The sequence below is a fragment of the Bacillus rossius genome, assembly GCF_032445375.1.
Source record: "Bacillus rossius redtenbacheri isolate Brsri chromosome 4 unlocalized genomic scaffold, Brsri_v3 Brsri_v3_scf4_2, whole genome shotgun sequence".
Lineage (NCBI taxonomy): Eukaryota > Metazoa > Arthropoda > Insecta > Phasmatodea > Bacillidae > Bacillus > Bacillus rossius.
In genome coordinates, this window is record NW_026962011.1 from 26,383,703 (window position 1) to 26,403,199 (window position 19,497).

The 19,497-nt window shown below is 36.0% G+C and overlaps 1 protein-coding gene across 1 annotated transcript in view; it reads left to right on the forward strand.

The window, feature by feature from the left end:
* LOC134542510 (TAF5-like RNA polymerase II p300/CBP-associated factor-associated factor 65 kDa subunit 5L) overlaps window positions 1-15,504 on the forward strand; it is a 39,690-nt gene extending 24,186 nt beyond the window's left edge. The window contains exons 8-12 of the mRNA XM_063386864.1: window positions 132-293; window positions 2,664-2,811; window positions 11,364-11,532; window positions 12,847-13,036; window positions 15,079-15,504. Of these exons, the coding sequence (XP_063242934.1) occupies window positions 132-293; window positions 2,664-2,811; window positions 11,364-11,532; window positions 12,847-13,036; window positions 15,079-15,181 (772 nt within the window). The 3' untranslated portion in view covers window positions 15,182-15,504. The remainder of the gene's footprint in view (window positions 1-131; window positions 294-2,663; window positions 2,812-11,363; window positions 11,533-12,846; window positions 13,037-15,078) is intronic.
* The last annotated feature ends 3,993 nt before the right edge of the window (window positions 15,505-19,497 follow it).

A 19,497-nucleotide genomic window follows, 5' to 3' on the forward strand; every position in this document is an offset into this window, starting at 1 on the left:
ATGCTTTAAATAATTTTACATTTAATTTGATTAAAAAACGGAATTCACAGCATCTGAGTATTAAGAAAATCACTGGTGGTTAAATGCAAGCCACTGATTACAATAATTGTGATTGTGACGGATGCTTGCAGGACGGATGCTCCATCCGTGTCCCTGCGAGGCCACGGGGACAAGGTCATGGACGTGCTCTTTGTGCAGGAGCCGGAGAGCTCCGAGTTGCTCCTGTCCGTGTCGTACGACACAACCATGCGTGCGTGGCGGCTTGCGGACAACACCTGTGCCGCAGTCTACAGGTACCAGGCGTACAGTAGCTGAAGCCCGTACATCTTAACTCTAGCTGCTCTGCAGTGTTCAGTAGCTGGAGCCTTAGACGTCTTGACTCTATGGAGCGTTCTTCTCTTAGTTTGCAGTGTGGAAGAAATTGAATGCTTACGTGGAAAAAAAAAATTGAAGTGGGATTTTAACTCTTAATACTCAAATAAGTATTCAAGAATAATTTGATATTCATATTCAATTCAAACTAAAAACCTGATATTCGCACAGGCCTAGTAGTCACCATTTTTAGTTTCATGTAATTGTAATTAATTTACTGTGGTATTTAAAAGTTGTAAAGCTGTTCAATGGAAGACAAAATAAAAATCGTCATGGAAATGTATGTGTGAAACAACACGCTAGAATACTGGAAACACTTCACTGAAATGAACACCAACAGTGGTGATAAACTGAGCTGACTAAATAGTTGCCAGGGAAGTAACGTAATTTGGTGGCCAAGTTCAACAGCCGGAATCAACCTGATTACGAAATGTGTTTTGGTCCTTAGAATGCTGGGTCAAGGATCTTTTACTGTACTTTATGATGATGTTCCACTTAAAAGTCATTTTATATTCAGGTATCATATTTGTCAGTTTTATTTTGAGGTCATCTTTTATTCTAAGTATTATTGGATTTTGGTAAACATGGTAATAATATTTTAGATCAAAATTAATGGTGCAAAGTATTATTTTTTTTAAATCTGTTATAATATAAATAAAATTAGCTTAATTTAGTGTTTCAAGTTTTTTTTTTTGTGTTAAGTTTAGTTTCAAATCACAGTATGACACAAAGTTCCAACTTTTTGTGTGTTTTCCTTTTACCTACTAAGGAAACGTTGACCTCATTCAAGACTGGAACCAAACTATTTTTTTTTTTTTTTGAAACGTGCCTGTCAACAGTTAAGCAAATTAACTTTAAAGATGCAGAAACATAATAGACAAAACATAAGACTAATTGACAGGTCTAATAAAAATAATTACTATGGTGGGCACTGTTATATAGGGCAGGCACTACCCACAATTTATATATTATATGTATTCAGTTTTACTTGGTATTATTTTTCCTATACAGTTTACTTATGTTGAATGTGACATTGATAGGGGCCGGAAAAATTCGCAATTTGCGATAGATGCGATTTTTTTGCGAATTTTGAGGTTAGATGCGATTTTTTACTAATTGTTGTTATAAATGCTATATTTGCGAAATCGCGGTAAAATTACCATTATCGGGCGAAAAACCACTATAGAATGCAACAAAATGGCTTGAACACACATTCCTCAAAGTATTGTTTTTGAAAATAACCACCATAACACAATTACAGTAAACAATAGCTTCTGACAAGGCTTGTTGAAGGAATAAAATCCGAATCCTAACCTTAACTTAGAAAACATTCCTTAACCAAATATCACGCCTGATAGTATAGAATAAGTAATTTTGTAAATTTAGTGTTTACGATTTACTCAAGTTACCGTTGAATGTTTAGAAAAGAATGTTCACACTACTTATCGACGCAGTTATTTTGTTTTGATAGATCACGCCACGTTCGCCATTGCATCGTGTGTTGCCTGTTCATGAAGAGTATCCAACCTAACAAAACAAATTTCCCGGGAAGCGCTTCACGGAAACCAACAAAACTAGAAAATATCTAGGTCGTTGACGGGATCGTAGTGAACTTGCAAAGATAAAAATGAAAATATTTTAAATGCTCAAAACTACTACAAATATTTTAGTACGCGGTTTTTTATACATTTGTTGATAATCACTTTAGTTTTCAAATTTTTTTTCTGATCAATATTTTACATAGAGACAAATCATACATTTTGTGGTGCACGTTTAGCGTACTGAAGTTGGCCAACTTGAATTGTCTGTTTGTTTTCATTTGAAATTACTAGTGCTCAAACGTTTGTTTACAAATACCGTTTAATGATTTTGGTTTGTGTTAAAATTCGTCATAATGGGTATAAACACTATTACAACTTCTTGTATTGTTATGTAACTTTAATATCTTAAGCAAATTTCTCAAAAATAGATGCTAATTTCTGGAAAATAGATGCTAATTTTCAACATCATAAATGCTAATTTTGTAATAAATAGATGCTAATTTTTCCAGGCCCTAGACATTGAACATAAATTTAATTAATTTTTGCAGTAACCTAAAAAACTTCAGGGCTTCAGAATGTCTGTTGACCTGTGATGTAGTACTTAGATGAATTGTGAAAAGCTCGTTTGTCAGTTTGTTTTGAGTGTGGGCCTCAACAGCTCACGTCATCATACTTAACGTTGTAGAAAGCAGTTTGTATAAATACGGTACTGCAGCTTCAGAATGCAGAATTTTTTTTTTTTTTTTTTAGGGGACACAACTACCCTATCTGGTGCGTGGCATCAAGTGTCTTGGGTATGAACATAGCTACTGGGTCACATGATCGCACAGTGAGGCTCTGGTCCTTTGATAGGACCTTCCCTTTGAGGGTTTTGGCAGCGCACACAATGGATGTTGAGGTGGGTCATTGGTTCACTAATAAATTATCTGTATAATATGCGAACCTTGTAAATCAACGTTTTGTCAATTTTCACTTTATTTGCATTACGTTTTTCAGAATTTTTTTTATTCTTTTTTTTTTTTCTCATGTCCTCTGGAAGTCTCGTAACTAAGAAATTTTTTTATGGAGCAGAATATCCACTTTTGGATATCTCAATTTAAAATATCCAAACAGTGAAGTAACAATCCTCGTAACTCCAAACTTACCTAATGTTTGCCTTTAAGTTTTCATTATTAATTAAAACATTCATATCATTATTATTTTACAGTAAAAGTCATGAGTGTATGTTTATATTGACTTAGTATTATTGACATAAATAAAAATTGAACATTCTGATTTTTGAAGTATGAGTATTGTTACAAACAGCAGTAAGGTTGGAATTCCAAAGTTTTCTTTCTTCCCTCTTCTGTAAAATTCGTATTAGGAGCTTTAGTTATGTGAACAAGTTACTGTTACAAATAGCATTTTTTTTGTTCAAGGTATTGAATTTCTTTAAATGTTAATGTTCAACAATTCAATTTTCAGTATACATATAAAAAAGAATTTTTGAGGCTATGACCAATTTTTAATGATTTGATTACCTGTACTTATGATGTAAAAATTAATATACATTCAGTCATGAATTTGTAACATTGCAAGACTCCTGCCCTCCCCCAGCTTTTATGAGTTTTTTTTTTTCATAGGAATAAATATTATGTCTTGTCAGTAAGACATGATAGCTTATATGGTTCAAGGTTATGGTGACCTAGTTTTTGTATTGGTAGGTATTTTATTGACATGAATATTCTTGTAATTAATTAGTAGGGACCCCAGAAAATGGTAAATAAATCTGGCTCATTTCAGTGTAAAAAAATGACAAAAGCGGTGCAAAAAATCAGTGTAAAAATAAGCAAGCGGTGCTAAAAATCGGTGTAAAAATTTGGTGAGATACATTAAATTAAAATTGAAATTGGCAAACGAGGATTGTTTTGCTTCAATTTTTTTTAAATTTTAATATTAAACATAAAATGCACTCAGTTGGCAAACACTAAAAAGTTTTTAGTGTTTCTAGTTTTCTTCTTGGTCTTGTCTCCTTTACAGCAACCCTGTGTTCCCCTAGCCTGTTCTATTCCATCTGTTTCTAACCAAATGTTGTTTTTTTTTTAATTGTGTTGTAATATTACTATGTTTGGAAATTAAAATAATGTATGGTCTGAATAAGAAGAAGAAAAGTAATTATAATTATTAATTACAGAAACAATAGTATTACAATTCTTTAATTTAAGAAAAAATGAAGTGGAGTGAACTTTTTACAAAGGTATGTTTGCCCCCACCATCATTTCAACAAAGTCAATTATAAATTGTTGTTTGTTTACAACTATGTTTTTAGAAGTTTGCAAAGCAGCTCCTATAGACGTCTGTTTTGCAGTACCGGTAGTCGACGTTGATGCCGCACATAATTTTTTTTTTTATGAGTTGCGTTAGAAATGTGTTTTAAGTATGTGTCTAGACGCATCCAGTCCACACGAACGTTGCAAAACTTACACATTATTATCTTATTCTTAACATCAAATATATAAAATCCTTCCTGCTTCATCTCTCGTTCTCGATCGAAAACCGTAACTATTTTCGGCATCTTAACACAAAAATAAGCACTACTAACTAGATGCTTGGAAATTAATACCGAGTAACCGAGACGTCATAAAAAAAACACTACTGCAAGCTGCACAGTAAAAACATTTATGCCGTAGTGGCACGCACACGAAAAAATATTGTGTTCGGCCAGAATGAAACTATTATGTAAGTGTAAATATTGTGTTCGCTTCTGTGCGCTAGAATTTTTGAGAACTAATATCAACAACACGAAAATTGTGTTCGTAACGGTGCTACATAGCGGCAACGTAAATATACATGTTTGTCGCCATTTTGGAACTACAATCAATTTCGTTACGCGATATCAATACAATCGATAGTAAGATTATTTACAGTATCCGACCAATGTAAACATTCTTGGTAACGGAAATTACGTGGATTTCGCGCAAAGTTTCGTGTTTTGTGAAAAAATAGCAGATTTCGTGAAAACGGTGAATAGTGCCCAATTTTGCTGTATTTCATGTATTTCGCGGTTCACCATTTTCTGAGGTCCCTATTAATTAGTTTTGATATTTAATTATTAAAATTATAAAAGCTCTTTTAACTCCGTATATGATTTTATAAAATATTATAATGTTGGTTAGGTTACTATTTATCTGTGTGATTTTAAGTACTTTATTTCATTGAAATTTTTTTTTATAATTACTATAATTTTACATCTTCATTTCATGGTATGTTTGGGACGTTTCTAAAATGTAGGACAATGATTTGTATGAAAGAAATAAAGGTGCGCAATGCCAAGGCGCTGAAATGAAACAGTATCGCATTGTGTGTTAGTAAAAGACAGATACATTTGCCATGACCGTGGGAAAACTCTCTGACCAGGGAATCGCAGAGCAGAAATTGTAAGCAAAGTATCTGTAGCCAATAGAAAGGCAACTTTTTCGGGAAGGCCCCAGTCTGTACTTTAAGGAGTTTTTTGTACTGTGCTTTGTCTGGCTAGTCATCGCTTGTACGTTGCCATGTGAGGTCGTGCTGATCGGTGGCTCATGAATTTATTATTGTTGTTAGTGAGAGACAAATTTAACGACTGTGGTCTTGGCTATGCCGATAAACAACTTTTTTTAACGTGAGTAATAGTGAACTTTTGTGTCATCCCAAGTGCAGTTAGTTATCCTTGGTCATACCATGTGTTCATAAGTGACCACGGGACATGTTTATCTGCTAAGAATTAACATGAGGAAGAATTTTGTCATTTGCATAATCCTGAATGAATCTTTCCGTGCTGAGTGATGAGTTTCTATGAACTCTGTTGGTTTTGTATATTTGTGGACAGTGAAAATATTTTGGTAAAGAAAAAATAAATCTACGATATTATGCGATAAACTCTTTTATTTGAATTTTCACTCCAAATACATTAATAATATTCACAACATTCATCGTAGTGAACAGTCTCAAATTAAATATGTGCAAGATCATATAATATTGTGAGTGCTTTATGTATGTGTAATTCAGGTCATAGCTAGCTGGTGAGGTCTGGATTGTTACAAATTAATTTTATTGGTTGAACATGAAGCATAGGATATGTTCATAGTAATAATGATTGAACAGTTACATAATGTTGCAAGCTGGAAATTTCACCTGCAGCTGTACCAAAATATATTGCAACTACCACATACTTGCTTGGCCTTATGGCTCAATATATTTTTTGAAAACATTTAATGTGGTTATGGCACTTAGTTGTTGGCAGCACTTCTATTACAATTAGTGTCATTAGTATTATCTATAGTAGTGTGAGTATAGCTGGACTGATAATCCCTGTTTCTGATCTAGGTGATTTCCTTGATCGAATAGAGCTTTCATTTTTCTTTTAATTTTTTGTATCATTTATCAAATGAACATAATGTAATCTTTACATTCATCATTGAACAAAATCATGGAAAAAGCAAGAATGAGATGGTATGGCTATGAGTGCATAGAAGCATTTAATTTAACGTCTGGGTGCAGAGATTATGCTGCAATAAGTTTCAACTTTTTCTTTTCTTTTCGGAAGTTGTAATCAAAAATTTAGGACCCAGACATACAGCGCAGGCCTGGGTGGTCCGTTGGTCTACCGTGACAGTACCTAGCAGGCAACAAGGTCGCTAGTAACTAGTAACATTTCTTTCATGAAGGCATAGGTCTGAGGAGTGATCGGCAAAAGTGAGAAATGTTTTCTTTTGGACACATAGTGTAAATAACATGTAAGGTTATGACATGAGAAGAATAAATTACCCAAATTCCTTTTCAAACTCTTCTATTGAAATCCAACCCATAACAGTTTTTCTAATTATTTAATAATACTAATAGAAAAAACTTAACACCCCATTTCCTGCAATTTCAGGTGGAATCTTTTCCAAGTGTTTCTGATGTACAAGGAACGATTGTTGTTTTATCCGGGCACAATTGTAATATGTCACAAATCCTTAATAATATTATAAATGCGAAAGTAACTCTGTCTGTCTGTTTGTTTGTTTGTTTGTTTGTTTGTTTGTTTGTTTGTTACCTTTTCCCGGCTGGACGGCTGGACGGATCATAAGGAAATTTGGCAAGGAGATAGATTATATCCTGGGGATGGACATAGGCTATCTTTTGTCTAAAAAAATAAATTTTAAACGGGTTAAAAAACTATATCTTAATTTTATGTAATGTGTGTCATAGATATACAAACTGTTAGTGTCATTCCTCTATGTCTGCCGAGCAATAGCTTTCAAGCCATTACGTTACGTTTTGCTATTGTATGGAAATAAGTAGAGGGTAAGAAAAAAATAAAGATCTTGGCAGTTTGTAGTGTCGCCATATTTGTTTCAATTTTCAATACCGTTTTTGTATATTACAATTTAAATTGCAGAAAAAAATAATGTTTCATAGACACATATATAGTGAGTGTGTGTCATTTCTCTATGTCCACGAAATCTCGCCGCGTCAATTTTCTCCTTGGGCGAACCCGTCCGCTTGATTAAATGAACAGCTTTTATCGTTGAATGATTTCATGATTTATTTCATGAAAATCTGCTCTCATAAAAAAGTAAGTTTTATAGACATTCAATAGGTGTCTCTCTCTCTCTCTCTCTCTCTCACACACACACACACACACACACACATTCATTATCAATCTATGAATCGTTACAAATTTATTTCTTTTTTTTTTTTTAGTTTGATTTGATACAATATGATTTCACTAAAAAACAATTTCTACCCCTTCCTATTTTCATTTCCACATTACGAAGTTTCACTTCTTCCGCGCGTGGGGACTCCACGCAATATTTTTGCATGCAATTAAAAACTATTTTTTAATTATGCCAAATAAGTATAACTTCTCATGCACGTACCTAAGTACACGCACCCATTTTTTAAATTTAATTTCTTCTTATATATTTTCTCCCTACCTGGGGCACTCATAATTCTTTTAAATTTCAAGTGTATGTTTTCAATGTCATTCGAGTTGTACAATTTTTTTGTCAAATTGGTCATTATTTATACTGTTTCATTTTGGAAACATACATATTTTAAGTATTATGAAAAATAAAAAAAATTAGTTTCACTAACATTCTTAGGTTTTTATTGTGTGGATAGTTTGAAGTTTAATATTATGTAGGTACATAAATTCTTAAACTTATAAATTTCTTCAATATTTATTCATAGGTTGGTAGGGCCTACTAATATTTTCTATTTGTAATATTGTAATTTTTTTTACAGTACCTACTTATTTGCAAGGAGTTTGGTTTAGTGTTTATAATTTATCTGCTGAGCGTCAAGAGTCTTAGGGCTACTGAGACCGAAGACCAGAAATATTTATCAATTATGTAATATATTGTTGAAAAATTTGAATTTTACTATTTTAGGAAAGTTGATTTTTTTTATTAATTAGAATAGTTACGTGTAATTGCCATCTTCCTTTATTTAATATTAAACATTATGTTTGGTTAAGTGTGAGATAATTTTATTTATGTATGTTTTAATTTCATTTAATTTTTTATATATATTATTACCTACCTACTTCTATTAAATTTCAGGTGGATGTTAACATTGTCATTCCAGTTGTATAAATTTTTTTGTCAAATTAGTTGTTTTTTATACTTTTTGTTTCATTTTGGACTATGTTTTTTTTTTTACTTAATTCAAAGTTTTGTAGTATGTACAGGGAGTGATATCTCTATTAATTTCTATACTCCTTTGGATAAGCGGAATATTGCCACCACAGTTTTACATATAATAAACAAATCCTACAAATGTTTTAAACATTATGACAAATAAAAAATAGTTTCAAAAACATCCTTAGTTTTTTTTGGTGTGTATAGTTTGAAGTTTAATATTATGTATGTACGTAAATTCTTAAACATACAGTTATTTATTAATTTATTTAGATAATTATTCATGGGTAGGTAATAAGCTTTCTATTTGTCAATATTGTTGTTATGGTAGATAGGAGTACAGTAAATGCCTACATTCTTATATTCCTTTATATTTCTTTCGATTTGGAGTGTTTCCAAGCCATTCGGGCTCCTCAACATCAAACACACACACACACACACACACACACACACACACACACCCCACAGGTGGTTAAAGCCCCAAAATTTCGAATGTTTAGAAAATTTTAAAAATCTATCTCTTTCGATTTTAAGTATTTTCGAGCCATTGAGGGTCCTCGAACCCCCGCCCCCCTCTGGGAACAAAGCCCCAAAATTTCGACAATTTCAGGAATTTCAAATATCTATTCTTTCGAGATGGAGTGTTCCAAACCATTCGAGATCCTGAACATCCACTTTCCGCAAAAGTGAAAGCCCCAAAATTTCGAAATATAAGAATATATATAATTCAATGTTGGCATGTTTGACGTCGATAAACTCTTACACCGTTTGACTGATCGCCATGAAAGTTGGCACATAGAAGTGTTTTTATCATGGAGAAGGTTTTTATGCTAACCATTTTTTTTAACTCGCCGCTAGATGGCGCTGTAGCGCATCTACTTCTAAAGGTACGATTCTTAAGGCGCGACTCTAGCCGCGCGGCTCGTGAGGTTGCCCCATTCCTAAGAAGCGGCTGAAAACTATAGGTACTTCATACGGCGCGACCACAGTGCAGTTCCAGTTGTTTGTAGCAATGGATTAACGTAACGTTGTTAAATGGTTACTGCTGGACGAAGAAGAAGATCAACTGATGACGTTGTTACTGAGTCACAACATCAAAAACATTGATGCACATGTGATGTTTAAAGCAAGACGAGAAGAGGGATTCTACACAATCCTTATTAACAGACACTTAATGAAAGACGACGAGGGAGTTTTTCCGTTTAAATGTAAGGCAGTTCAATTATATTTTGGGACTAGTGGAAGATGATGTCAAATGTAAGTCGTGCAACAAAGTAAGAAAACCAATAACACCTGCAGAGAAACGGGCCATAACATTAAGGTAAACTGTTGAACTTAATTATAAATTAAATATAACAAAAGCACTCATGTCAATATTAATTTTAGTTATAAAATTTAATTTCTAAAATAAATATTAGTATCAGGAATTGTAACTTTCAATTGCCATATTAAGTAGAGTGAATAAAATTGCTTAAAGTACAATTATCTTGCATAAAGTAGTATGAGAGAAATATAAAGACAAAGCACGTGGTCAATACAACTGTGGAGATGACACGAATTGATAAGTTTTGTATGTTATGACATATTTAACATATACGTTTTGTTTGTTTCACTGATAATAGGATTGTTGTATTGGAAGGAACCTTGTAACAATGACTGCGATTGGTGTGTATTGCCACTATTTGTAACATCATCATAGTAATCACTCGCCGAATGACTAGGACATGAAGTGTCAGACAAAGTGGATGAAGATCGTACAGGAGCTCCTAAAGGAGACAGGTTTGTGTGCTGTGCCATCTCAAGTGCTCTTATTTCTAATTCTGACACAACACTGCAGATGCGCATCTTAGCTTGTGCACGTAGAGAGGGTGGTAGCTGTTTCACTGTTAGCGACATACTTCTGAAGAACACATCAGTTGCATCATTTTCACGTTCCGTTATTTTACTTCGATTAAGAGCTTTCAGGATCTCCTCTCGTTCATTAGATCAGCCCACACATTTTCCCGTACATTTTGATCCTTATACTGTGGATGCTTTAAATCATGCAAGCATGGATGCTGGCCAACTAACTCAGCAAGCACTACGTCTTCTGTACTTGAAAATTCAATTTGTATGATCAGCAGCTCGGTCCGCGGCGCGCGGCGGAAGAGACTGGACTGGTCCCGCCACCAGTCGGGTCGCGTCGCGCTGCGCAGCCGCGCGCGGCCAAACTACATCATGCTGCGCATGCGCAGATGCTCGTGACGCTCTGCCGCGCGGCTAGAATCACGTGAGTCGCGCCTTAGGAATCGTACCTTAAACCTTTCAACCAATCGCCATGGGTAAACAGAAAACCATAGGTCACAGATACACAAACAGTAATTATGTGTCATTTCTTAATGTCCACCACACTGGACATATCGCTATCCATTTTGCTGTAACTCGCGGACAATATATCACCCGGTGTTCAGCCCGGGCAAAGCCGGGTACTGCAGCTAGTTTTCAAATGAATCTAATTACACAAGGTAAGTTTTCTCAACAGTTGGCGGCATTGAAATGGAATAATTTTATGATGGATGTGCAAAGTGTTGTGAATCACTCAGCGAATGATGGATGCAATGGGTTATAGTTTTTTTAGTTTTATATAATAAATAATTTTTTTATGAATTGTATATTTTAGGAACATCAATCATGTCATCAGTCTCAACAATCTGTAAAAAAAAAATATTTAGTATTGGTTATTTAACATTCCTTGTTTTTTGGCCTAGCTCTAGGTAAAAGTGGATTTTTTTATAGTTTTATGTCAGTCATCCTTTACTTCCCTCAGTGCGTGAAGTTCCACCCAAACGGTATGCTGTTGGCGAGCGGATCCACGGACAAGACAGTGCGGGTGTGGAACGTGTACGACTCGAAGCTGGTCAGGATCCTGGTGGGGCACAAAGGTGCCGTCCAAGCCGTGGCGTTCAGCCCCGACGGGAAGCACCTGGCCTCTGCAGGTACGATGGCATTTTCCGAGGAACGGGCGGTGCAGGTGCTAAGTCGCAAGCTCGGAGCACTGGCCAGGCCTGATGCTCTCCTCTCTTCTCTTGTGCCAGTATGATGTGGCATCACATTGGCTCTTTGCAGATAGTCGCTCCAACAACTAAAAAATTATTATGCACACAACCGAAAAATTTTTTTAAACGTTATATGGACATATGCCATAGAGCCTGACGTCTATTAATATTCCACTTTTATATCCAAGGAGTTTTAATTGAAAGACACCATTTTGGTTTCAACTGGTTTTGTCGACAATTTTTTTTTATATATTGTAGCGTTGCAGAATCCTGCCCTTCCCACATTTTTCAGAGTATGTTCCAGTAAAGGCCCCCACACACACAATCAGTACAGTTTAGACTTATCAGTTGGAATTGCAGTCTGAACTGCCATTGTGTGTGTGCGTTGCTTGTTTTGTGATTGGTCGGTGAGGTCACGAACCTGCCTCTTCCCGGCGTGGTGGCTGCAGTTTCGTAGTCTTGTAGTTAGTTGTCACTTGGGCATCTGTGAGAGCAGTAGAGCACCCAAATTTATGTTATAATGCAGAGTCGAAAATAATTTCACACCTATGGTCTAATCTGTGCTGAGGAATATTGTTTTGGACTTTTTTAATTAGAAGTTTTTGACCATAGGTGACAAACAAAGGTGTGTCGGCCCCTTTGTACCATTCGTCGCAAGCGATTGCGGGATTGTCCTTAATGAACTGTGTATAAAATATTGTGCCCAAGTGATGAACCGATTTTTTTGTGAAGGTTTGTTTGTCAGCAAGTTTTTAGTTGTTTTCAGAGTGTAAATGCTAATGTGTTGTAAAATGGTGGCCGTTTTCATAGTTTGCTAAAGAGAGAGAGAACTAAATCGACAAACTTTACTTGTGACTTTGTTTATTTATTTGAGGCAATCTTCAAGGTAAACATACATAACCTCAGTAAAGTATCATTCTTTGGAACGTAAATTCTCTTGGCACACAGCAAATTTCTTTTTTTTTTTTTTTATGTACTGTATGTGCAATTCAGACCAATGAGACTTAGCCAGGGTGTGGGTTGGGACAGTATATTTTATTAAATGTAATCAATAATAATAATAATAATAATGACTGACTGCTACAGGTAGATTCTCCAGTGAAATAATAATTGGTTTTCAGCATTGAAGTTTTTGTTTGTCCCAATGAGTTATCGCGTAAGTATAAATCTGCACAACTTGCGGACTGGGGGCAGGCACGGCTTGTGAGCTGTAGCGCGCTGTAGAGGTGTTGTGTGTGTGTTGTGCCGTGCCAGGGGAGGACAGGCGGGTGCTGGTGTGGGACCTGGCGGCGGCCAGCGTGGTGGCCCAGTTCCGCGGGCACTCCGCCCCGGTCACCGCCCTCTGCTGGACGGGCGACAGCGAGTTGCTGGCCTCGTGCGCGCGCGACGGCTCCGTGCGCGTCTGGAACGCCAAGTGCTACACAGCGGCCAAGTGCAAGCCCTTGTGAGTGCACTCCATAAGTTTACATGATCGAGTTGCTAGAATGCTCGACTCCCACCTAGGTGATCCACTTGAGTTCCGGCGGGGTCTGTCGAGGATTTTTCGCAGGTTGATATCTAATATTCAAAAAATATAAACCTCAGGAGAATCACTTATTTTCTTTTGATAACATCTTGCATATCAGTGCTTAGCAAACAATACCATCTGACATTTACTGAAATATTAGTTAGTATTGTCAGCTAAGCAACAATATAACTACGTTCTACGGTATTATGTATATAAATTCATAATAAAATTAAATGGTGCAACTGGTTCTGGGTTTTGGACCTCTAATGTTGGATGATGCCATAAGCCAATGGATTTTCTTGGAGGACTCCTGTTCCCCCCCCCCCCCCACCTCCCCCCCCCCCCTTTTCCCAATTCATTAATTTACTGTTTTCACGTTGTTTGCTTGGTTAGTGTTTTAAGTGCTTTAACAGTATTTCACATATTTACTTTCAGTATTGTTCTTATGCCTAAAGCTATAATAATATTTCTGGAATGTTGTGTATTGTTTTAGTAAAAGAAAGGAGAGATATGTGTGCAGCACAGTGGCACCAATTTTTCAGACAGTTGATATGTCGCTGAGACATTCTGCTGCATTTCTTAAGATGGGAAAATCAGCACTCGCTTGGGAGACTGTAAATTTATTAGGGTTTTGTCACATCCGATCAGAAAGAACTTTTTAGTTTGTATGTTTATTTTTTTTTCAGAACACCTCAATCGAAAATAAGGTAGATATTTTGTATGTAATTGTATCCTTGGATGAAAAAGTTCTGTTTTGATTAGTAAGTGAGGTCATGCATCTACCTCTTCAATGCTTGGTGGTACGCAGTTGTCTAGCATCTTCAGTCGTTTCAAATACTGTGCTGAAAGGACATACAAGACTGCAAATCACTGAACCATGTTATGAGGGAATAGAGGTGGACAATTTTACATCTAGATGCAGGGGCCATGCCGCAGTAGGCATTTTTTCCAGTTTTCAGACGCTGTAATTAGAAATTTAGGCGCCAAGCATATGGCGCGGGCCCGGGTGGTCTACTGGGACATATTTTCCATTTATTCTGTACCTAACTAGATGACAGGTCGTTAGGGACATTATTTCATGAAGGCATAGGACTGAGGAGCGATCAGCAATAAGTGTTTTCTTTCGGACACATGGTGTGAAGAATAACTTACCCAAATTCATTTCAAACTCTTTTATTTAAATTCAATGAGTAACAGTTTCATATAATTTAGTAATCATAGACAGAACTTTACACTCAACTGCATGCAACATCAGATGGAATATTCTCAAGTGTTCTTTGTATGTGCAAGAAACGATCATTGTCTTAGCCAGGCTTGATTGAGGCTTGTCAAGGTAACAACTGAAAGTCTCCATTGAAGATTCACCCATCTTAAAGCAGAAATAACACATGAATGGATGTGTTGACTAAATGACCATTGATATCTTTATAAAGTGATAAGTTATTTAATTTTAAATTCAAAATTTTTTATTAATACTGAATGTCAGAGTGAAGGTTTTTTTTTTTTCAGTCTATCAAAAAAAATTCAATAGTAAACTAATTTTTACCTTCTTTGAATGGGGAATATTTATTTAAAATAATTTCATTGACAATGACTACATAGAACAAGCCTTTGTCAGCTGAAGTCAAATGTTGCATGCCTAGACAACGTAGATTCCACTGAATTACCTGTTACTGTCTTGGCATGCAGCTAATATTGGTTTGTTTTAAGTGTTTCCTTTTTTGTTTATTCAATAGTATGACTATCAGTTTCAAAACATTAATAGACTGAAGTGCCATGAAATTATTTTTAATCAAACTAATTCTTATAATTCAAAAACTTTAATCTTTCAGCATATTCAGTAAGGAATGCTTTAATTGTGTGCCATCAGCAGTTACGTGTAAGCAGGCTAGTTTTCTAAACAATACAAAATATGTGTTGTTCTCTTGTCTTGTAAACCAGTAATTGTTAAGTTGTTAATATTCAGTGGTTTGTTGCAGTTTGTCAACCCCAGATATCTGCAAGTACTCGCTGGGATGCTCCAGTATGCTGACTGTACAGTACACACAACAGAACAGCTTGGTGTGCGTGGGTGTGAAGTGAGGCTGCCCTTCGAAAGTTGCAGTCTTCTCTTGTCTGGCATGACAGAGCATTAGGATAGTTGTCTTAAGTGTTTTATCTAGAGCTGGGCGGGATAGGGAAATTCGGTTCTAGAAAATTTTGGACTGGGAAAAATAAACATTCCCCGTTGGAAAATTATTTGGGGTTATGAATTTCAACTATTTTCATACTATTTCAAAGGGCAAATGTTCTTTTGTTTAAGTCACGATGGCCACTACCCATGGCATGTTATAAAAATGTTTACACATTTAATGTCTAAAATTAATTTTTATGTGTTGGAAGAAATATGTTTCAGTAAGGTAAGTGTACCAGAAGTCGTCATCGCACCAGTAGTCGTCACTTATAAATAAAAAAATTAATATTAAGTGCAAGTATGCAAAGTCTCGCGATTCGAACGTATTAAAATTCAGATTGATAGTCACTTATTTTTGTCGACATAAAGATTTTCGGAACGCACCCGATTACATAAGGGGAATTCCCGCATCTAAGAGGCTGTGCACCATACTCCGAGAAGTGGTATATACTGCTGTTGGTTTGTGCTAAGAAGGTAAGTAATTAGTTTTTTCAATTATTGCATTCGTATTTCTTTCAGGGTAATGTTTGCATTTTTATGTTTCTAAGAGGTGTTTAGCAAAATATCTGGCATATTAAGTCTAGCGATATTATGCAAAGTTACAAAAAAAATGTGGGTGACGAGCACTGGATCACTTAATACCATAAATCACCAGTTTTCGTCATGCCTGACGAACACTGGTACATGTCAGTTATTTTTAAAATCGAATATCTGCATTCGTTAAAATGTATATTACATCATGATAAGTTAACTGTGTTTGTAAAACATCCAATCAGTGATCAGGACCAGTAGTCGTCACAGGTGACGAACACTGGTACAGAATCATGACGAATACTAGAACATTAGCTTAAAAAATAATTAACATACTAAAATTAGAACTATTTGAAAACTTACCCTCATTAGTGTATTTTGCTTCCTCCCCGATAATATATAATTTTGGTTACATATAAGTATTGGATTATTTTCATTAAAATAAACATTTCTCGATATGATTTGAAAATAGTTTGTAAGTATTTCATTCGGTATTAGTTTGATGTCAAATCATAAATTAACACAATAAAACTCATTTGCAGTGCCATGCTGAGAGGAAGCATACTGAAATATGAGCCCCACCAGATGGAAGAGGCTTTGCAGGCTGTGAAGGACGGGATGTCCATAAAACAGGCAGCGGAAAGACATGGTGTTCCGAGGAACACACTTTCGGATAAAGTAAAGGGCAAGACACCTATAGGACGAAAAATGGGACCCGAATCTTGGCTTAAGAAAGAGGAAGAGAGCATGCTAGTGCAGTGGGCTCTTTCTCTCTGTAAAGCAGGATTCCCGATTACCATAGACGACTTGCAGAATAGTGTGCAGCAGTTAACTAAGGAGTTAAGGAGGCCTTTTCCTTTTAAAGATGGGCGGCCAGGTAGGAAATGGTGCACATCTTTCCTTAAAAGGAATCCAGGTTTAACCTTGAGAACTGCACAAAATCTGACTTCCAGTCGGGCAGCTGTCTCGCAGGAACAGATATCAGCATGGTTTAGGGAAGTATACAAGTACTTGGAGGAGAACAAGCTGGAAGATGTTCTGTCTGACCCAAGAAGAATTTTCAACGGAGACGAGTCTGCTTTTTTCCTGAACCCTAAGGGTAACAAAGTTCTGGCCAAAAAAGGAGACAAAAACATTTTTCAGCAAGTCAACTCTGACGAAAAGGAATGTATCACTGTATTACTGACTGGGAATGCAGCTGGTGAACTTTGCCCACCACTGCTGTGCCTCAAGTATGAAAGGCTTCCACAGGATATTGTAGCAGGAATAACTTCCGAGTGGGGAATTGGCAAGTCACCAAATGGTTGGATGACTGGTGAAGTATTTTATGAATTTCTGACTAACATATTTCACCCATGGTTGGTGAAGAAGGAGATAACTTTACCAGCAATTATTTTCATTGATGGCCATTCATCACATCTGACTCTGAACAGCAGCACATTCTGCAAAGATCATGGGATAGTTTTAGTGGCGTTATTGCCTAATTCCACCCACATACTGCAGCCCATGGATGTCGGAGTCTTCAAGCCACTCAAAAGTGCATGGAAAAATGTAGTTCATGAGTGGCGACTGCAGCGTGTGGCTCACAAGGAAGACCCCACACTAAAGAAGAAAGATTTCGCCAAACTGCTGGATACTGTGATCGCGAAAGTTGTCACCCCAGAAATACTGCAGCACTCGTTCAGGAAAAGTGGAATTTTCCCATGGGATCCTTCTGCAGTGGATGAGGACAAGTTCGTTTCTAGGCCCTCCAGTGTCCCATGCACACCAGCATCAACACTTTCCTCACCTACACCCAAGACTCCAGAAAGTAATATTGGTAGTTCTCGGGTTGTTGAGCACTTGGAAAAGTTTCTGGGACATAACAAATTGAAGCTTTTCAATGAATCGGGAGATGTGTGGCAGGGAGATGTTAGAGACACGTCAATATTTGAATATTGGAGACATGTTAGAAATTACGACAAGGTCGAAACCAGCTCTTCTGCCCAACATGAGGAACCACACCCCCAAATTGAAGAACCAACAGTACCTGAAAAACCATCAAACCCTCCAACTGCTGTTGAAGAAGAACTACCAATCATTGAAGACACCATTTCCTCAATTAATCCTGAGCCTACTCCATCAACATCCAAAGATCTTACTGCTGTGCCCACAGACAAATCCATTCCCTCACCCTTCAAGCGAGCATTGTTTTGGCCTTCTCAGAAAACCAAGTTAAAGAAACGTGCACCAAGAGAGAAAATTCCTTCTGTTGCTAGTTCGAGTGCTTGGCAAGATTACTTTTCTAAGAAAGAGAAGGCCAAAATTGACTTGCAAAAGCAAAAGGAAGAACGGGCAGCTGAAAGATTGCGAAAGAGGTTGGAGAAAGAAAAACAGACTGCCAAGAAGAGGAAAGTGGATGACAATTCTACATCATCATCATCGGAGGAAGAAATCATTCCTATGGAATCTTCTGATGAATGGAGTGGGGAACATGAAGAAGAAGAATGTGTAGAGTTAGAAGAGGTGACTGATGAAAATTTGCGGCCTGGATCTTTTGTTCTTGTGACATTTATGGGTGGGAAAAGGGGCGCAACAAAATACAGATTTGTTTGCATCATCCAAGAAACTGAAGGGGAAGAAGTAAGAGTTATGGGCATGCGAGCTCAAGACGAGAGTAAGAAGGTATTTGTGACAAAAGAAAATGATGTTTCTTATGTAAGTAGGTCACAGATTAATGGCATTCTTCCATCTCCAAGCATGAATCAACAAGGTGCCAGGGTCAACTACATTTTTAGTGCATCTGTTGATGTTAATGAAAATTAAGTTTAGAGAACTTGTGGAAGATTGCACGAACTAATACAATTATTGAACAATAATTAATTAGATAATTTTTAAGAAATATAACTTTAGGTTTAATTATTTTCAATGTTTTATTGCATTTTCATTAGGCAAATGTTCATACTGTTGTGAAATTTAATCACGAAACAAAAATGATCACTTTAAAGAATGTTTTTTGACTGAATATTTTAAATACTTGTACATTTTTTGTTTTACGTGTGTTATGTAAAAATGTACTTAATAACTTCTTATCACGTTTGTATTTTCCAATGTTTATATGTAAGTGTTGGCACAATGTATCTTGTTTCCAGCTTTATTTATTGCGACCAATTGCGACTGCCGAAAGCAATGTATAGGTCGGTAAGTTGAGTATAAGTAATATAATTTTTATGTTTGTGTATTTACATTACAATGTTATGTTAGCAGTTCCATTTAATAGTTTGCATTATCATTTAAAACAAAGTGTTAAACCCAAAATGGTACTATATAATAATTGCAAATTCTTGTTTACAATCTATAGGCATCGAAATTACGCATGACGACTACTGGCACAAAGATGTGACGAGTACTGGTAAATACGAAAATTGGCATGACGACTACTGGCTCAAAATAACACTTTTTTTAAAATTGTAAATATACTAAAATAATTTGTCTTTATACAAAAGTGAGTTATATTATTGTAGAGGAATGTTTGAGGTTCAACTCAAACACATAATAAGCGCTAATACACCAAAAAGGTTAGGTAGGCGATTTTTTTCCCTTAAATTGTTCTTAGCATGACGACTACTGGTGCACTTACCTTACCAAATTGAAAGGTGAATTTTTTTTTTTTCTCCCAGTGCCATAATAATAGTTTAAGTTTGAACTGCTTAAA